This window comes from Acomys russatus, chromosome 27 (genome assembly GCF_903995435.1).
Source record: "Acomys russatus chromosome 27, mAcoRus1.1, whole genome shotgun sequence".
Classification (NCBI taxonomy): Eukaryota; Metazoa; Chordata; class Mammalia; order Rodentia; family Muridae; genus Acomys; species Acomys russatus.
In genome coordinates this window covers 36,558,888-36,570,265 of record NC_067163.1, presented here as the reverse complement: position 1 = coordinate 36,570,265, position 11,378 = coordinate 36,558,888, and the positions used below count along the sequence as shown (strand labels likewise).

The following is an 11,378-nucleotide window of genomic DNA, read 5'->3' as shown; positions in this document are numbered from 1 at the left end:
GTGTCTGCTCATCCCTGCTAACAACACGAAACAATTATTTGTATGTACTTCTAGCCCAGGCAGCAGCGAGGGAGCAGCTGTCAGGATTCGGTGGATGACAGAGCGCTGACAATTCTTCTGCCAAGCCATCCTCATACCAGGCAGACAGGCTCTGAGAAGGTGGAAAGCCCTTCACCCCCGGCTCCAATGGGCAGGGCCCTCAGTTTCCAAATCAAACTAAATCAACAGCCTAAACAGATGTAGACCCATGCGCTGATGAGGACGGTGGAGAAGATTCGCCGTTTTATTTTCTTTAGATGTCTACGTGTGCCACGCTGGCTATTTAAAAAGTTATGTGTGGCTTCAAGATGAAACGCACCGGCAGCTTCTTGGGGGTGGGAGTGGGGTGGGAGTGGGGTGGGGTCCTCTTCTTCTGGAGATTTAATGAGCTCACTGAGGCTTCTGACTCGGTCGGCTATTAATTGAATCAAAGTCAATGACAATCTTGCTGTACTTCGGTGTGAATTTTCTAAACATGAAGAAACAAAAGACGTGAAGGAATTGCCCAACGGGTAGTGAGAGGAGCAATTTGTTTATTTCGGCTTAAACTATATTTCCAGTGCAGAGGGGGGAAATGCCCTGGGATTCGCTTGATATTTTATCTCCATAGGAGCCAATTATAGGGCATCACACTGAGAGGAACATGGGGCAGAAAGGACTAAGGAACGATTGCACGGGGTGTGTGTTCTCCAACTATCCGAGTTCATGAATTACGCGGAGTCAAATGATTTCTAACAAGTTAGCTGCGCAACACGATATCCGATTACAGTTCCCCCGTCATATTTATCTTATTTTCTAGGAAATTTCTGCAGCCAACTTAAGTTGCTCTAGAGCAAACACAGTAGTACATTTTCCTTTGCGTCTGACACATAGAAAGAACACTCGCTGAAGTGAGTCGGAGTGGTTCTAAAAATCAAGTTCTACATAAACAAGTAAGTCCTCCAAATTTTTATATCCAACACATCCGTAAGAATTGAAGGTACTTAGGGACTTTTTACAGTAAGTAAATAAGAAAGTGTTAGCACCATTCTCCTGTCGTCTCTGCGTCAGTTCCTGCCTCCAGGTTCTGCCCTGACTTCCTGCCCCAACTTCTACAATGCTAGGCTGTAACCCGAAAGCCAAATAAAGTCTTTCCTCCCCATATTGGTTGCAGTCAGTGTTTTATCAAAGCAACGAAAAGCAAAATATGGCACATAAGGCACAATAATTCAAGACACGCATCACACAAAAATCATGTTTCTAAGCCGGGCGCGGTGGCGCTTGCCTTTAATCCCAGCCCTCGGGAGGCAGAGGCAAGCTGATCACTGGGAGTTCGAGGCCAGCCTGTTCTACAAAGTTAATCCAGGACAGCCAAGGATACACAGAAAAACCCTGTCTCGGAAAAAAAAAAAAATCATGTTTCTAACTGAGCATGGTACGTGCTGTCATTTGGGAGACTGAGGCAGGAGGCAGTCTGGGCTACATAGCAAGCTCAGGGGAAGCCTGTTCCTACAGAGACCCTGTCTCAGAAAACAAAAAGTTTCCCCCTATTTCTAACTAAAAGCACAATGAATGTGGCAAGTCGCCATCATATAAGTCTTATCACCGATGGTCAGAAACACAGGAACACCGTGCAAAGCTTCCCATTCTAAAAACAATTCTGTACCAGTCATAAAAGACAGCAGCTTACAAGCAAGGGCTGGAGAGATGGCTCAGAGGTTAAGAGCACTGACTGCTCTGCCAGAGGTCCTGAGTTCAATTCCCAGCACCCACATGGTGGCTCATAACTGTCTATGAGATCTGATGCCCTCTTCTGGTGGGCAGGTATACATGGAAATCTTAAAAAAAAAAAAAAAAAAGAAAGAAAGAAAGAAAGAAAAGAAAAGAGAAAAAAAAGCTTACAAGCAAAACATAATCTTCACTCTGCAAAGACTACCATAAAAATTTGGAAGGGTTTCTACCCTTAATTCAAAATGATGCTCAAAAAAGAATTGCTGGGGTCTCACCGAGGCGGGCTGCTTTCATCCTAAACTATCCCTGCCAGAGCTCTTATACATCCAAAATTTAAAGGCTGGGCAGAACTAGCCCAAAAGTTGTAAATTTTTAAGTTTCTTGCTACTTGCATGATTAGCCTAAGCCTTGGAAAGTCTCTTATATTAAAGTATAATCATTAAACAGGCTGTCTCTAGAAACTTGTCTCGTCAATCCATACCTGAAGTAATCTTTAGAGACTTACACCATCACATGTCTCAAGACACTGCCGCTGCGTGTGGAAGGCGAGCCTCGTGGGAGACGCTAGACCTCAAGCTAGGCCACACGCTGGCATTTCCACACCAGTTCCCCCGACCTACCTGAACGTAACCCCAGCCAATTTAAACATGAGCCTGGCGGCCGTTGTCTCTTCACTGTCGTGGTATTTATCCGACATGAAAATAACTTCTTTTATACCTGGAAAGGTAACAGTGGGAGATAAGCAGAGACATAAAATGCAAAAGACGGGCAGAGCGACGGAGCCCCGCGCCTATGATTAATTACCCACTTCCAGTGAGCGAACAGACAATGTCCAGTTACTAAAATACTAGTCATCTGCAGTTTCCTAGTACGGCAGAGTGGACTGCGTTTAATCTGCCTTCCAGTCTTTATGGATTTTTTTTCTTTTAATACAAATGCAAAGGGAAAACACACCAGGCAGTCAAGCTTTGATCCAATTAACAATTTTTCTTTATTTCGGGTAAGCGAGTATTCTTTATTCGCAAAGCAACCACTCGTGTGAGGCTAATGGGGGGGAGGTGAGGGAGCTGGCTACTCCAGGGCTCAGCAGTGCTAGATCTCCGAGATCTGCCATCACTTTAGCTGGCTCTGTGAAGGGCAGATCGGCTTCACCATCTCACCAGGCAACACGAACCTGAAAGTCCCAAGGGCCTCCTTCTGAGGGCTGCTCTGGACCCTCTTCTGAGGGGTTGACTGCACAGCCCATACGCTGCTCTGCGCATGCGCAAGCTGCCAACAGCTTCACCGGGGACCAGCAAAGGAAGCAAGCACCCCATGAGGACAGGCTAGCGGCAGCCGCTCCCTGCACGGGCACCTGCACTGTCCCTGAACGGTGGCTGTGGTCTGCTACCAGCCGATTTCTGCTGCTCTGACACCCAGGGGCTCATGATAAACAGTCCCTTTAACCCACACATCTGTCTAAACATGCTCAAGTCTTTACATCTCAAACCAGGAGCTTTATGGAGATAAAGCGAAGCTCACTCTTAGATGTGACAGTTCAGAAACGGGTGCAGTATACAGACTACAGTGTGCTGGGTTACGGCAGATGTGACATAATAAAAGAAAAGCTCAGAGTAACATTCGAGTCTCAGGATATTTATATGCAAAGATATGCTTAGATCCTCAAATATCTACCATGTATTAGATACAAATTAAAATTTGATATACTGACTCCCAGCCGACCTTGTTTCTGACAGAAGTGCATTTCCCTCCCTCCCCGCTAATCTATCCACAATATGTCAGAGAATGGTAAATTGACAGTAATTATATGCAATGCCTGTGTTGTTTTTTTTTTTTTTCCTGGCAGCTTGCAGTTTAAGAAGTTGCAAACTAAATTAAAAACACGCTAAGAATCACAGAGGATGCAATTAGTCTTAAAATACCTGGCACCATTCAAACGCAAAACACGGGAAATATCCTGCAAAGTTGATAGTGCAATTAATTTAGATCTAAACAGTAACAACGTAAGATCAAGCACACCCACGTGAAGAGCTGCCGAGGAGCAGGCGCCCACGCAAATGCGAGCACCGGGGAGGCCTGGTTCCTACCTGCCTGGATGATGAGCTTAGCGCACTCGTTACACGGGAACAGGGCGACATACATACTGCAGCCCTTGACGTCAGCCGAATTCTTGTTCATGATGGCGTTGAGCTCGGCATGGCACACTGTGGAAGAGAGCGAGAAGAAGGGCTCAGGCCGCCTGCGGCTCCTGAACGGTTTAACCAAGTAATTCTGCTGCCACCTTGGAACAGACTCTTAATAAAGAGTAGACAGCCAGGCCTGCCAGCTAAGAGCCCCATGGCCATGCCATGGGTGGAGACTGGCAGGGAAGGGAAGCTGCTCGGGTGGCTAGCCTCGGTTTCTAAGAACCTACAGCAGGGGCTGAGGTAATGCACCTTCACCCACCCAATGCGCAGCAATACCTCACTGCTCCACAAGACCCTGGGGTATATAGTGCCCACGTAAAATGGCTCATTTGCGTGTTGATCTGCACGGCTGTTGGGAGGGCAAGGGCCATAAGAACTCAAGAACGAAAGAGGTGAGGCTGAGAGCCTCCACCCTGAGGGATCTGCCCCCCCCCCCCCCCCCGCTTGCCGTGCTCAGCCCACAAGAAAGATAAAAATTTTAAAAAGCCAGTGGATAGCCAGCTATGTGTCTATTTTTTAAAAACACAAGCATCCATGAAGGGGCAATGAGCAGTCAAGGTCTCTACACACAGGCCCATTCCACCACCGGAGATTACAGGGGATCATGCAGGCATCCTTGCCAGAGTTCAAGGTCAAAGTCCAAGGTCAGTGGAAGAGCCTGCCTTTTCCCTCCCACACCTACCTAAGCTGATCCTGTTCCGGGTCCCTTTGGCTAACGGTTGCTATTCCCCAGCCTCAGGGGTGCAATGGAGAAAAACTCCAGCACAGAGGTGGTTCTAAACCCCTCAGTCTGCCTCGCGAATTCCCACACGGCCATTGCGTGTCATCACTGAAAGGTGTAGGTGGATTATCTACAGCCATCTTGCATACTTTATTTTTTTTAAAGGTTTACTTATTTATCCTGTATACAGTGTTTTTCCTGCATGTGCGCCTACCCACCAGAAGAGGGCACCAGATGGCTACAGATGGCTGTGAGCCACCACGTGGTTGCTGGGAATTGAACTCAGGACCTTTGGATGAGCAGTTTTAACCTCTGAGCCATCTCTCCAGCCTGCACACTCTTTATGACAATTACTCACATGTTTATCCCCAGAGGAGCTGCCACTGTTCTGTACTGGAGGGTGTTGGGTCTGGGCGTGGGAACGCTGAAGAGAATCGCCAGGTGACTCAAAACGTGCAAACAAATTTGGGAAGCCCTGCTTTATAGGATTCCCCGAGACCGCCACCGTACACTGTGTTCACAAATGCTAACACAAACTGCAGAGTGAACTGAGTCCCTCACTATGGTCTAAACCATATGTAACTCCCAGAAAATAAATATGGATCCCCTCAAGAATCTCCTTGTCCCTCCATCTCCAGCCACCAGCTTTCTACACTCGGTACTGTGATCAGTTGCCGCTCACGACCATGGGCACTTCAACCACTGTCTGCTCACACAGCTCATACATTTACTGAGAATCTGTTCGGAAAGATGAAAGGACCAGCCTCCTGGTCTGGCATGGAATAGCATCCACCTGTGCTGCAGCCAGTGTTTTACCAGAAAGTTCAGCAAGAGCTCTCTCGGGAAAGGTTCCTACAAACATAACTTCAAACTAGAAATTAATTTCAGCCAGAAAAAGGGACTAGTCTCTGGCAATGCAGGGAGCTAAAGAAGCAATGTGGGATTCACCAAACCACAGGCCGTCAGAGAGCTATGGCTGGCCAGAGGCATTTGAGTCCTGTCTGCCAAGTCACACTCCCCAATAAAAGGCCATGGGAAGTCTAGGAGAGAGGAAAACTCAGAAAGGGTTGGAGTGGCCACAGGGCCAGTGGTGTTCAGGACATATCCGTGGCCCCTCCCCCTGGTGAGCAAGATGACAGGATGCTAGCATTAACGCTGCTCAGTGTTAAAAAAAACAATTAGATATAATTGTTTCCTTTATGTCCCTCTTGGGGGCAAAGCCTAGCCCTCTAAGATCGCCGTAGCTTCCCCCCAGAGTCTACTGCCATGCCAGGAACATAATGGTGTTAAATATTTATTGAATGAATAAAGGCAAAAATGCAGATCCCAATTATTGATGGAGATGCTGGGAAAGAGCGAATGCTCTCTTCATTCAGATATCAAAAATGGGCTCTCCCCCACCTAAGAAGTGTCCTGTCTGTCAATGGGGCCGGGACTGTGAAGGCTCCGACCCGCTACTACACAGCATTACGGTGTCCTCCACTGTAAGGATTGTCACAGCAACGTCAACTACCTTTGTCTAACTCTCCTGAAGCAACCAAAACAAAGTTTATAAAAATTGAGGCTCATTACTGAGTAATCACCCCAAGAAACGGGCCATCTTGGGTAACATCTGACATAGCAGGAAATGGGTAGTTTACAGAAATGAGACACGGCATTCTAAATGGACGGATGACCTTTATCTTAACAAAAGTCACCGGATGAAAAGTGCAACGCTGCGTCTTAAGAGAGGTCTGCTGGGTACTGTGGACCGGCTGTCGGATGCAGCCCAGTTCACAACCCACAAGCTTACACTTCCAAGGGGAGATGATGAGATGACAACAAAAAAGAAACCACATGATCTAAAGAGGAGCTGAAAGACTGGACTGTAGGTGTTCCTGTCTAGTCCTCTACCCTTTCAACTTCAGAGACCACAACACACGGTTCCTCAGAACTCCTTCCCTGCCAAGGCCTATCTGACTAATACTAGCCTCCTGGCCACACGCAAGGGGCCCAGAGAATCCCCTCCCAGGGAGAAGGCTGACCCCTCACCCTGGACCTGCCCATCTCACTCCCACCACCTTGAAGCTCCCTCTGTTCAAGGCCTCAAATTCATTCGTCTGTGAAGAACCAACCAGATGGGCTTCAGGGCTAAAGCCCCACACTGTGGTAGTCTGAACCAAAATGGCTCCCACAGGCTCATAGGGAGTGGCACTATTAGGAGGTGTGGCCTTCTTGGAGGAAGTGTGTCACTGGGGATGGGCTTTGAGGTCTCAGAAGCTCAAGCCAGGCCCAGCGTCTCTCTTCCTGCTGCCTGCTGACCTGGATGTGTAGAATTGTCAGCTACCTCTGCAGCGCCATGTCTGCCCCGCGTGCTTTCCGCCATGCTAATTAAACAAACCTCTAAACTGTAAGCCAGCTCCAATGAAATGTTTTCTTATAAGAACTGTCATGGCCGTGATGTCTCCTCACAGCAATAAAACCCTAACTAAGGCACTGTCCTTAAGGAGGGACAATGGAGCAAGTTGATAATCATCCATTCGATCCGCCTAGTGTACATCGGAGTGCAATGGCCGGGGCTTAGCTACACAAGCAGGTGGCCCCTAAAGCTGCTCCAAGCCAGAAAGCTTGCTCAGAACTCACATGCCTGGCCTGTGCCTATCCTGTCCTGGCCCTGGAAAGTAAGGCCACACGTCCAAGTATCTTTCCCCCCAAACTCTGAATGGAGAAGGCTTTGCACAGGGCTCCAACCAGTGCTCAAGGCCCAGCCTGCCATTAGAAAGTCTATGAGGTCTCCATAAGGCAAATGCTAAATGCATCCTTAATACCAGCTCTAAGAAAGTGTATTTTAGACTAAAAATAAAATAAAGGCAGGTTGGGAGACGGTTCAGTTGATAAAGTGAGGGCGCGAGTCAGACCCACAGGACCGACACTACAAACTGGACGCCGTGGCGCATGCCTGACATCGCAAGGACTGGCACAGGAGACAAGCCCTCTGTCCAGCTAGACTGGCCTACGCGGCTTGGGTCCAGGCCAATGACATGGACGGTGCCTTCCCATAGATACCCGAAGCTGTCCTCTGACCTTCACACATGAGCCGTAGCCCACACCTGTGCACATGCACAGCGACACACAGGGTAAGAGGAGAGACACAGACAGACAGATACACACACAGAGGGAGAAAGAGGAGAGAAAGACAGACAGACACACACAGAGAAGAGAGACAGGCACACAGAGAAAGGAGAGGGAGGGAGGAAGAAAAGGAGGGAGGGGGAGAGAAAGAGAGGGGGGGAGAGAGAGAATGAGAATAAATGGCAAAAGCAATTTTAAAGCATCAAGCGTATCAATTTTTGGCATCTTCCAAACGTTCGGGTTCACTCCTCGGTCCTCCAGGACAGGCTCTCGCCAACCAAACAGGGGCTCTTGGCCCTTGGCCAAGCTCAAGGCTGCGGACCCCACTCTCAGCGCTGGGTGGTGGCTCCCCTCTGCTCCGGTTCCTTCTCCCATAAACACAGGCACAGTCCTCATTCATTCAGCGGAGGGCAGACGCTCAGCACTTTAACTTTCTTCTCAAGAAGAAAATCATTTCAACAACTGCGACGCTAATTTTAAAAATAACTGTCTCATTGTAATGCAGATATAACCTCTAGTTTTCTTCTATCCAATTTCTTTTGGGGGGTTAGGGCATATTAATTATACAGAATAATAGGTTTCACTGTGCCCTTTTCATACATGCACAGAACATTCTTTACTCATATCATTCCCTGCCTTACCCTCCCCTCCCCTCCCCTCCCCCCTCCCCTCCCCTCCCCTCCGCCCTCCCTTCCCCTCCCCTCCCCTCCCCTCCCCTCCCCTCTCCCTGATCTAAGTCCTGGTCCCATATTCACCCTTCTCTCTCATGCTACGCTCTGTGTGTGTGTGTGTGTGTGTGTGTGTGTGTGTCTGTCTGTCTGTCTGTCTGTCTGTCTGTCTGTCTGCCTGCCTGCCTGCCTACCTGTCTCTGTGGTATTTTGGTTTTTGAAGCGCTGTCTTGCTATATAGTCCTAGCTGACTAGCACTCACCATGCAGCCTGAGCTGGTCTTAAACTCACAGCAATCCTTTCTTCAGCCCTGGGATTCCAAGCACACACTACCAAACCCAGCAGCTCACAAAATCAGTTAAATGAATTATAACCAGGTTCTGCCTTCTTGCTTGCTTGCTTGGTGGTATGGAGATACGTACGGTCTGAGGCAAACTCCACAGCCTGCCTGCGTAGCAGAAAGCAACCATGACCAGGTCTGTCTGGCAGCTTCACTCAGAGATTTTATACACAACACAAGAGCAGGACAAAGGGGTTAAGATGCACGATGCTTCAATGCACAATGCATAAAGCAGTCCATGTTGTTATAAAAAAAAAAAAAAGGTGAGTTTTCCCATTATTAACTAAAACTCCATATCTACGGCTAAGCAAGAACTTAAAGACATCCCCCCAAATAATGCAGATATCTGAACAGCACAAAGAGTGACACAAACCCTTTAATTATCCCCAACATCATGTAAAAAGAATAAGTGCTGAAAATACCGGATTAATGTGTATAAAGTACGACGCTCAGAATAGTGTCTGTTTCAGGTGATTATAAGGCAATTCATATGCTTTGGTCTTTTCTTTCTTTCTTTCTTTTTTCTATTACTAACTGTCAGAATTCAGAACTGCATTAACCTTGGCCCACTGTAAAGATTGTATAATTAGAAAACTGTATTTTTCAAATTCTCTCTCACTGGGGCTTGATTAATCCTGGCTGTCTCATGTAGGCGGTTCTCTGGAAGTTTGACAAATTAACAGGATGTACTCCATCCTTGTTAGATTTAAGAGATTCAACATTTTATAGATTTGACTTCTATCTCATTTGATGTAAGACCATGCAATATCTATTTTAGACACCAGTACTATTATAGTTACTCAAGTAGAAAGAGAAGAAAATAGAAAGAAAAAACCCCACACATTTGAACGACGCTGAACAAATTCTAAGTGCTACACCTGGCAGTCACAGTGTCACCCCCAGTGATCTCAGTTAGTTTCCTGCTGAGACACGATGGAAAACACTAAAGCCGCATAAAATCTGGAGTCAGGGGCAAAAAATACTGTGTCTTCTAATCTAAGAAAGGTTTCTCTCTGCATAGATTTGACCCTGAAATTAATAACATGAAATAGGGTACCCCAATTTAAGGCTGATTTATACTTATTACTGACAAGCTGTCCCACTTGTTCCGATGCCCACACTTTTTGTCATTATCCTCCACATTGGAATCTAAGTGAGTTTATTGCTAGGGTACCAGAGTGTCAGAGCCACTAAGTCTGAGGCACACCTCCAGGACCACGGCCACCTCCACTTCTGCCTTCACTAACGTCCAGGAAGAGCGCACACCCATGAGAGTTCACAGTGTCTAGAACAAAAATGGAGCTTCAACAACTACAGTGACATCTTAATTGTTGACCGTTCCCCTGTCAAGGCCTCGTCTGTCACTGCCAGCCCTTTGAGCTCCTCTCCTTCAAGTCAATTTTTAACAACAGCCTCTGAAATCACACTCCGCAACCTGCCACCACCCGACCCCAAAGGCCTACTTTTTATGGCTACCCCCAAAAATGGAAACCAACATTTCTAGAAGGCGCTGCCAAACAATGCCACACCTGTGTAGCAGTAGGCAGGAAAGCTCACAGACCCGTAAGACACCAGGGATGTTAATCACACAGGGCTGTCTTCTCAAAAGCGGGGAACGAATACCTGTTCCCACCCAGAAGGCTGGGAGTGGATGCTGTAAATGACCTGGTGACCTCTGCTACCTGTAGTGTTGAGCCTCACACCCAAATCCCCCAGAATGTTCTTCCCAGCCTCTCCTCCCTCCTCCAACAGACCTTTATCTTTAGCTTGGTTTCTCTTTCTCGGTCATCAGAGCCTATCCTTAGGGGAGATGTCACATGTACTAGTTGACTTCTACCTATCTCAGTCAGAGACCACACCACAGTCTAGGCCGTGAAGCAACAGAGCCAACCCACCTGTCTTTGTGGCCACGGGTGCTTTGCAAATGAGTCTTGATGAAGTGGCCCCTTAATCTTCCTTGACTCTGAGGACTGTATTGCACCAGGAAGCTTTTCTTCCAAAGTGCACTACTGTGTTTAAATATGCTTACAACCAGACCACCTGGTGGTGTCAGATTCCAGAAGTTTCTGACCCAACACCAGCTAAGTCATGCCGACCTGAGTCTCATTTTTCACTTCGCCCGGATCACTTCCTTGCCAGGTGTGATGCTTGGCAGGGCCGCTCCGCACACCTGTGCCTTGTCCTCTCCTACAGCAAGACTGTAACTGTGAAGGGGCAGGCTGGTTAACGACCAGGGTTTTCCAAGGATCTAAAGCATACACACATGGGCTCTAGAACAGGAGAAACAATGAGGGAGCTAACAGTCACATCCATTCTAGGAGGCCATTCCTCCCAACAGGCCTCACCCAGAGGCCCACCTCCACTCCTCTGCCCTTCGAAGCTCTTTGTCTCTGTCCTCAACCTCTCTCCTAGCCTTTTTTTGTCACTTTGTTGCAGCCTTCTTATTCCCTTCACTCATGGCCTCTTTAGACATAATTCCTGGGTACTGGGCTATAGCAGAATAGAAACTATTTTTTGTTGTTGCTGTTTTTGTTTTTGTTTTTTTGATCCTTATTGCTGGGAGTAAAGGCATGCCCCACCAGGCCTGGCTAAGAAAGAGAAAC

At 47.5% G+C, this 11,378-nt stretch overlaps 1 protein-coding gene across 1 annotated transcript in view; it reads right to left on the bottom strand.

Annotated features, from left to right (window-relative positions):
• Positions 1 to 381: 381 nt before the first annotated feature.
• The window catches only part of Dctd (dCMP deaminase), a 28,620-nt gene continuing 17,623 nt past the window's right edge, over positions 382 to 11,378 (bottom strand). The window contains exons 4-6 of the mRNA XM_051169887.1: positions 3,837 to 3,953; positions 2,370 to 2,466; positions 382 to 508 (exon numbers count right to left, since the gene is read on the bottom strand). Coding sequence (XP_051025844.1) covers positions 430 to 508; positions 2,370 to 2,466; positions 3,837 to 3,953 — 293 coding nt within the window. The 3' untranslated portion in view covers positions 382 to 429. The remainder of the gene's footprint in view (positions 509 to 2,369; positions 2,467 to 3,836; positions 3,954 to 11,378) is intronic.